General features: G+C 29.3%; 2 protein-coding genes across 2 annotated transcripts; both read left to right on the top strand.

Annotated features, from left to right (window-relative positions):
- Positions 1 to 434: 434 nt before the first annotated feature.
- Positions 435 to 2,807, top strand: si:busm1-266f07.2 (uncharacterized protein LOC368878 homolog). Its single transcript, XM_056463124.1, has 4 exons — positions 435 to 540; positions 800 to 1,045; positions 1,251 to 1,535; positions 2,496 to 2,807. The coding sequence occupies exons 1-4, from the start codon at positions 483 to 485 to the stop codon at positions 2,615 to 2,617; spliced, it is 711 nt and encodes a 236-aa protein (XP_056319099.1). The 5' UTR covers positions 435 to 482; the 3' UTR covers positions 2,618 to 2,807.
- Positions 2,808 to 2,845: 38 nt separating this feature from the next.
- LOC130234014 (H-2 class II histocompatibility antigen, E-B beta chain) lies at positions 2,846 to 8,696 on the top strand. The gene is made up of 5 exons (XM_056464294.1): positions 2,846 to 2,867; positions 6,709 to 6,984; positions 7,345 to 7,626; positions 7,801 to 7,914; positions 8,042 to 8,696. The coding sequence occupies exons 1-5, from the start codon at positions 2,846 to 2,848 to the stop codon at positions 8,062 to 8,064; spliced, it is 717 nt and encodes a 238-aa protein (XP_056320269.1). The 3' UTR covers positions 8,065 to 8,696.
- The last annotated feature ends 538 nt before the right edge of the window (positions 8,697 to 9,234 follow it).

Below are 9,234 nucleotides of genomic sequence, written 5' to 3'. Positions count from 1 at the left end.
TTTTATTCTGCTTTGAGGAACCTGTTGACAAAAGAACAAATAAAGCAATGCCAACACTAAGCAATACCACATATTTTTTGAGAGCAAGTTAAGCAACCACGTCTAAAAACGTGTATTTTCAATAAAAATGTAACTATTAGTTAGACTTGGGTAGATGTCTGACGGAAATAAAGTCAAACGACTTAGTAGTAAGTAAGGCTGTTTATTCAACTAGAGTTTTAGTTTCATCTTGTGTACAAACTACTTAATTTGATGCAATGGGCTTCCACACAGTTTTCTAAACTAAAGTCAACAGTTTGGGTTTAGAGTGCACACAAGTCTTATAAAGAAGATAATTTTACCTAGATACAGTGATGTCATATTGGAGCTCAGTTTCTGATTGGATGCTGTGATTCTACATGACCAGAGATCAGAGACTCTATTATTCACTCCAGTACAGTTTATTTGATTTGGAGTTTGCTTCAGTCTCCATTTATTGAACTATGGATCTGATTGGTTTTGTGCTGATATTCACTGTTATTGTGAGTAATAGGGCTCAAGGTAAGACTAAACATTTGCTGAGTAAATTTACATCTCCTTTATAAAGTCTAAGCTATTAAAATTTTTATTAAATAACATTGTACATGTATATTTTATTTTAGATGTTTATTTCTGACTTTAAACATAAAGAGAACTCTAAGGTTGACTCTTATGTCATTTGTAGGTGTTTGTAAATACTATAACTATACTGATTATGTGTTAATGGTAGTTCATCATTTCATCCATTTTAATTAATATTTTGTTGTTTTATCTGTTTCAGCTGAGCACAGGGATTTTCAGTTTGTGGGATGTTCTGATACAGAGAAAGAGTATTTGATGGGATTTGATGGAGAGGAGCTGTTCCATTCAGACTTCATTAGAAAAGAAGGAGTAGTGACACAGCCTGACTTTGCAGATCCTATCAGCAATCCTGGAGGTTATGAGAATAGTGTTGCTCAAATGGAGGTCTGCAAACAAAATTTAGCCACATACATTAAGGCATACAACTCCCCAGAAGAGCAACTAGGTAACATATGCACATTGCTTATATTTACTGTATTTTCACACAATGAATATATAAGATAGAAAAATAATCTTACTCGATCAATTGAACAAGCATTTCACCTAATTTAATCAAGAATTTGATCTAGGCTGCAGGATATCTCTTCTAGTCTAAGACAAACATGCACAGAAATAAAATGTGCTTTACATTCAGGATTTATGTGTTACAGACCCTCCTGTGACATCCATCTATTCAGAAGATGAAGTGGTTCTGGATGTAAAAAACACACTCATCTGTCATGTGACTGGATTCTTCCCTCCACCTGTCAATGTCTCCTGGACAAAAAACAATGAGATTGTTACGGAGGACATTAGTTTAAGCCAGTACCACAGAAACAGTGATGGCACCTTCAATATGTTCTCTGCTCTGAAGTTCACACCTGCTGAAGGAGACATTTACAGCTGCACAGTGAACCACAGATCCATTCAAGGCCAACCCAACACTAAAACATGGGGTGAGACAAAGTTTTATTTTACTAATGTTGTGCATTACTTAAGAACAAACAAGACATCTTTAAAAAAAGATTAGTTGATCATATAAGGTAGCAACACTGCAGAAATTGATTGGCAAGATTCTTTAGACATTATTCAACTGTTATATCTTGGGAAAAAAATCTGAAATAAACTGAAAGACGGATAAAACAGATAACTTTTCCATTATGTTGTTGATGAGTAATATTTCCATGTCATTTTACAGGAAAAATAAGATAACTCATAGATTCTAACAAAGGATTTAAGGATCCTGTTTCACAAAATTTGCGTGTTGCTTCAGCAAGCATTCATTCATTTGTACTGTATTTTTTATATTCTTCAATTAATATTTAATCTATTCGTTCAATTATTTCATGAAATCATATGATCATTAATAATCATTAGTCACACATAGTATATTATCTTATTTAATAATTCATTAGTAGACTGATTAGTAACCATTTTCCTTTTGTAAATTATGTTTTTGTTTTATTATTTTTTTTAGAATCATAGAAAAAGGGTTTCTTGTTTTAATGATTTATAGATATAACAATGTCTCAATGTTTAGGATTTGTATCATCACTGAGTGACATTGTAAAACAGTAATTTTGGTTTTTCTTGTTAGATTTTTGCTGGTCAGATGAAGTATAAACATTGAAATATATGTATGCAACTCAAATTATTCAATAAACTCTGCTCTTTCTTTATCGTTAATACTTATTTCTCATACTCTTCCTCTTCTGTCTCCTATAGTGATAGAAAATAGTTCATTTATTCCTAAATACTGTTATCCAGGTTTATGTTTTAGAATTGCTGGCTCAATCTCCTAATTCCTGAAAAAAGAGCATGTGAAATCTGGAGCTAGATCTTATATCGATCTGGCCTAGAGATTGTTTTAACATCTGTGACATTTCCTTTATCATGTTCTTGTATGTTTCCTACAGAGGTGGACACTGAGCTGCCCAGTGTTGGTCCAGCAGTGTTCTGTGGAGTGGGTCTGGTTCTGGGGCTGCTGGGAGTCGCTGCTGGAACTTTCTTCCTCATTAAAGGAAACAACTGCAACTGACAGCTCTTACACACGAACACAATCTTATTCTGTAATTCTTATTCTGTGTACTGCTATATGACAATATCTTACCTTAATTTCTGTAAAATTTTGTGTTTTGTCTCTAAAAAACAAAATGTATGCCAAACCATATTTGGTGGGATACGAGTTGTTCTTTCATTTAAATATAAAAGATAGAAATTTCAAACAATCCAATATTCTTTTACTACACATTTATTCAATAAGATGATGGTAGAAGGAAAAAGACAGTGTGAGTGTGTGTGTGACAATGATAATGAAAGTTACCAAACAAATGATTAGCCATTCATACAGTTAAGGGAATATTTACTTCTTATGACATTTACGTTCCATAGCTTTTAGGTTAGATTAACTATGTTTTCTTTAACACATACTTAATCCTGACAAAAACTGTTCCTTTTTTCATTTATTTTCAACTAGTAAAGCCACGTAAAATATCTTCACAAAACGGTTGTTGATATTTTTTTGCCATTAAATTCACTTGTCCTCAGACGTAAACAGTCACACAAACACACGTATGCACTATTTAATTTGTTTCATTAAATCATTTTTGTTTCTGGATATATTGTATGTTTGGGACTTCTGACAATTCTACACTTTATTTTGTCTTCTGGCTTTATCTTATGATAGGCAAAAACAAAAGTGTCTTGAAATGTATGCTACATTGAAACTTGCTTTCATCATCTTTTAAGTTTTTCATTGGATTTTATATCAGCTAATGTGAGTGTGTTTTATAATGCAACTTTAAATGATGGCACGGCAAGATCTTTTATTCAGTCTTTCTATGAATGATGTTAAACTTTTTGGGGGGGTTTGGTCACAGTTGTTTAATACTAAATAATCAAACCTTTAAAAATAAAATCATTCATTGAAAGCTAACCATTGTGTTTGTTTTTAGTCATTAAAAACTTCTTTTAACATGTCACAATCACAATGTCACAGTTGTGTGGGCAGTGAAAAATGTTACAAACAAATCTTTAAGCAATGATTAGCCATGATTATTTGAAATTTTAATAAATTAATTATTAATAACAACATCTATTTAGCATATTTTAAATGAATGAGTTGCTGTGTTACAAACAAAATGGTTTGTATGAAAATATAAAATAAAAAATGTATAAAAATAAAATTATCAGATAAAAATATATTGTCTGACAAAAAATAATTCAAGGCTTTGGTAAACAACCAAACTAAAATAAATATAATAAAATAAAACATGGGGCAGCATGGTGGCTCAGTGGTTGGCACTGTCGCCTCACAGCATAAATGTCACTGCTTCGAGTCCCGGCTGGGCCAGTTGGCATTTCTGTGGAGTTTGCGTGTTCTCCCTGTGTTGGTTTCTTCTGGGTGCTCCAGTTTCCCCCAGTCCAAGGACATGCGGTACAGGTGAATTGAATAAACTAAATTGATCATAGTGTATGTGTGTGAATATAGAGTGCATGGGTGTTTCCCAGTACTGGATTGCGGCTGGAAGGGCATCCGCTGCACAAAACATATGCTGAATAAGTTGGCGGTTCATTCCTCTGTGGCGACCGCTGATAAAATAAGAGACTAAGGCTAAAAGGAAATTAATGAATGAATAATACAATAAAATAAATTGAATAATAAAAAATATTGAATAAACATATATTGCTTAACAAAAAATTTATTTAAAAAACTATATTTAATTTTATTTTAAACAAAACTAAAATAAAAGAAAACATTTAGAGAATTTAGAAAAACACCATACAGATTTTATATATATTGATCAAAAATATATTGACTGAATAAAATAAAAATAATAAATAAAATAAATAAAAACAAACATCAAAACAAGATAAAGTAAAATTAAATAAATCATCAAAATAAAATTAAGCTTAAAAAATACATATAAAATAAACTAAAATAAAATTATTAAAATACTCTCAAATAAAATAAACAAAAAAATATTAAATTAATAAACTAAAATAAAATAATAAAAATAAACTAAAATAGAATAAACTAAATTAAAATTAAGAAAATAAAATAATCTCAAATAAAACAATAAAATAAAATAATAAAACAATTTAATGAACATATATTGACTGACACTAATTTTAATTAAAATTTAAACTAAAATAAAACAAAACATTTAAACAATTTACAAAAATATTATACAGACATAAATAATAAAATAAGTAATCAACCAATAAATAATAAAATCAATACAAATAAATAAATAAATAAAAATAAAACAAAGCCAAAAAAGTAAAATATTAAAATAATAAACTATATTGAAGTACAATAATAAAATAAATAAAATAAGCAAAAAAGATTGAATAAAAATATATTGACTGACAAAATAAAACAAAACAAAGAAAAAAAGTTTTATAAACCAAACCAAATATAAATAAATAAAATAATAAAATAAAATCAACAAACATATAATAAAACATAAAAGTATATTGACAGAATAAAATAAAATATAAAGTAAAATAGTAAAAATAAAATAAATAAATAAAATACAATAATTAATAAAATAGTAAAATAAAACAGAGCACTATAAAGTAAAATAAACAAACATCAAAATAAAGTAAAATATTTAACTAATCTTAAATAATATAATATACTAAACTTAAATAAAATAATAAAATGAAATAATAAACTTAACTAAACTAAAATACAATAATAAACTAAATTTATAAAATTATAAAAAATAATATAAATATATTGACTGAATAAAATAAAATAAACAAAATAAAACAATAAAAAATAAAACATCAAAATAAAGTAAAACATTAAGTTAAACTAAAATAAAATACAATTATAAAATAAATACAATAATTATATACATATATATTGAACAAAATTGAAAGAATAAAATAAAAGTAATAAATAAAATAAAACAAACATCAAAGCAAGATAAAGTAAAATTAAATAAATCATCAAAATAAAGTTAAATATTAAGCTAAATGAAAAAATAAATAAATAAACTTTAATTAATTCAATAAAAAAGTATAACATAAAATAATAAACTAAGCTAAACTAAACAAAAACTAATTGAAATAATAAAATAAAATGAATAGAATACTCAAACAATATAACATAAAAATAATAAATAAAATAAAATAAAAAGGAAAGCAAAGCTAAGCAAAATAAAGTACAATCAAATCAAATAAAACATCACATTAAAGTAAAATATTAAATGAAACTGAAAATAAAATATTATACTAAACTTCAATAAAATTAACAAAATAAAATATAAAATGTTATAAAATAACAAACTAAACTAAAATAATATTTTAAAATATTTTAATATTTTGCATAGAAATATATTGATAGACAAATAAAATCACATTTTAAGACTTCAAATAAAATAAAAACAAAGCAAAAAAAAAAACAAAACAAAAAAAACAGTAATTTCGAATTTACAAAAAATATTACATAATAAATTGTTTGCAAACAGTAACACAATTATGAACTGTTTGATCTGTTTCTATAAAAATATAATTAAACTAAACTAAACAGATGTGCTTATTTAGAAAACAAATACTAAATATTCTTACATTTTGTCATTTTTATGTACTGTTATACTCACCCGATATGGTTATAAATACATATATTAATGCACTCAAAGTAATTGCCTTGTGAAAACAGGAAAATGAAAGCCGTTTTTCACCTAGCAACACTTATGTGAGAGTAACCTGATTGGTCAGATTATTTAGAAATCCACCACAAGAACAAGACATTGAGAGAAAGTTCTTCATTTGACAGATTCAGAGACTGTCAAAATGTATCTACTAAAAAAATGTCTTGCCATACTGATGCTGACGACATTTACTGGAACAGGCAAGTAAAGCAAATATAGACATGTAATTTATTATTGATTTTTGATTTATGTTTTATATGTATACTGCTGTTAATCCAGCTGGTTTGCTTTGACAAAATATGGATATTTTAGTAAGCAATATGAGTAGGATGAGATAATAGTAGCACAGAACTACAGAGAAGCTACTACCAAAGTAATAGTAAAATGAATATGAATACATATATTTTTATGACTGACATAAAATATTACAACATCTGATGTTCTAATTCTATGTTTTTTTTTTTAGCTGATGGATATTACGACTACATTATAGGCGAATGCATATACAGCACCAGTGATTACAGTAATATGGTGTGTCTTGTATCATATTCCTTCAATAAAGTTGTGGATGTTCAGTACAACAGCTCTGTGGGGGAGTTTGTGGGGTACACTGAACAAGGAGTGAAATTTGCAGAGAACTTTAACAAAAACCAGGCATACCTGCAGCAACTGAAAGCTGAAGTGAACAGAGTTTGCAGACATAATGCTCAGATCTTTGACTCAGCTGTCCGTGATAAAGCAGGTGAGCTCACAGACTTTTCTCATCTTTACTCTTTAATAAAGATGTTTTATCATGCATGTCCATATGCTCAGAATAAACATACTCAAAATGTATGAAACAGAGATCTGCAGCTGTGGTAGTGTCTGAACAATGTGGCTGTTATCAGTGACCCATCATGGTTTTTAATACAAAAATATAATGTCATTATATATTACAATAAACGCTAAGGGAAGTGCGCTCTTTATAATTATGGAGGATTTTCTCAGATGCTCATTCAATTTAATTAATTCTTGTATCGTACATGTACCACTCATGCATTGATAAATATGTGTAATACATAAGAACACTGCAAGCTACTGAGCATTTTTCTGTCTTGTTTAGTACTACCGAAGGTTACAATCAAGTCAGTGAAGCAGGCTGAAGGCAAACATCCAGCTATGTTGCTGTGCAGTGCATATGAATTCTACCCTAAAAAAATTAAAATGTACTGGCTGAGAGACGGTAAAGAGGTGACCTCAGATGTGACCTCCACTATGGAGATGGCTAATGGTAACTGGTACTATCAGATTCACTCTCACCTGGAATACACTCCCAAATCTGGAGAGAAGATCCAATGTGTGGTGGAGCATGCAAGCTCAACTCAACCTATTACTAAAGTATGGAGTAAGTGGGAAAATTACTTCATTGTCTTTCCTTTGTGACTTTGAACCATTTATATGGGATCAAATTGAAAACACAGAAAATATTTAGTTGTCAGACTTGCATGGCTAAAACAAATCTAAATGTGAATAAAAATTATTTAATTTACTAACAGATCATGATTTCCATTTCCCACAGATCCACATATCTCTGAGTCTGACAGGAATAAATTTGCCATAGGAGCCTCGGGTCTGGTGCTGGGAATCATCATAGCGATTGCTGGACTCATTTACTACAAGAAGAAATCAACAGGTCAGTTTAGATGATCAGTTTGAATCACATTAACAGATACATTTGGGTAGAGTTTAGCTCTGATTATAATCAAACACACAGAAACAATCTAACTCTGTTCATCTTGTCATTAATTTGTTATCGTTAGGGAGGATCCTGGTACCAAACTGACAGCAGTGGGACTGATGTTACCCCATGGCTACTTTAAGAAGACCTGATTGGACAACTGATGCACTCTTCATTACACAACTTTCATACACATTCTCCTTATAATCAATTCTTTGTTTTTGTATTTTTAAAGTAATAATGAAAACAACAAAAAACAACATCAAGCATACTACATGATTTGTATTTGAGAATCTCCATGTAATATTGTTTGTAATCAAATAGTGTACTTTAAAGAGATTAGTTTAGTAATTATGTTTGCTTCAGCTCAAATATGGAAGAAAAGGGAATGATGATGTAAAAAGGTTTTCAGTCTTATGCTTTCATGCCTGTTTATACTATTATAAAACTATACAAAGTTTTAATTTAAGTCTGAGCTCATTCTGCATAAATGGTTAAAATATGTCCTTTGCATAGTAGAGAATGCTTATAAAATGTAAGCATTTATTCATGGCTCTTTGCTGGCCCCTACTGGCATTTTTCTTAATCGTGCACAGTTTCCAGTGTGATTGCTTAATTTAATGATTTTACTAATACTACTGTTACTTGCAGATAAAAACCACATTTACAAAACATCCAATATATTGAGACATTTTTAATCTGTACATTTTAGTTAATAATAAATATTTCTTTACAAACTTGCAAGGTTTATTTTAAGATTTAAATTTTCTAACATCTTCTTTTACATGAATAAATTTTTATTTCTGCATAAATCTATCGATAAATATACATCTCATGGGTTTTATTCTTTACTGACTTCATGAACAAATACAATATATACAATAAATGCTTTCCTGCATGAATAAAAGTAACATTTTGTGATGTAAAGGAAATAAAGAGAGTTAAAAAGTTAAAACCATCCATGAAGTATGTTCAGCAACAATTTAAAGAGCCCATACTATGGGTTTTTGAAAATGCCCTTCCGTGTAGTGTGTAACACAGCTCTAAGTGAAGTGAAATATTCCAGAGAGCAAAATGACTCCGGAACGGATCCGCGCCGGAGGTATGACATGATCCGCAACGGAGTCCACTTGCACAGCGCAACGGATCCGGAACGGATAAGAATTCCGGATCCGATCCTGACCCGTTTCAGTCCTTACCCGTATCCGCTAATAAAGTGTTCATACGATCCGATCCGGACCCGCTGATAGAGTAGCTCATCCGGCTCGGATCCGA

This window comes from Danio aesculapii, chromosome 8, assembly GCF_903798145.1.
Source record: "Danio aesculapii chromosome 8, fDanAes4.1, whole genome shotgun sequence".
NCBI lineage: Eukaryota > Metazoa > Chordata > Actinopteri > Cypriniformes > Danionidae > Danio > Danio aesculapii.
The sequence above is the reverse complement of the archived record's forward strand: the minus strand, read 5'-3'. Positions and strand labels throughout refer to the sequence as shown.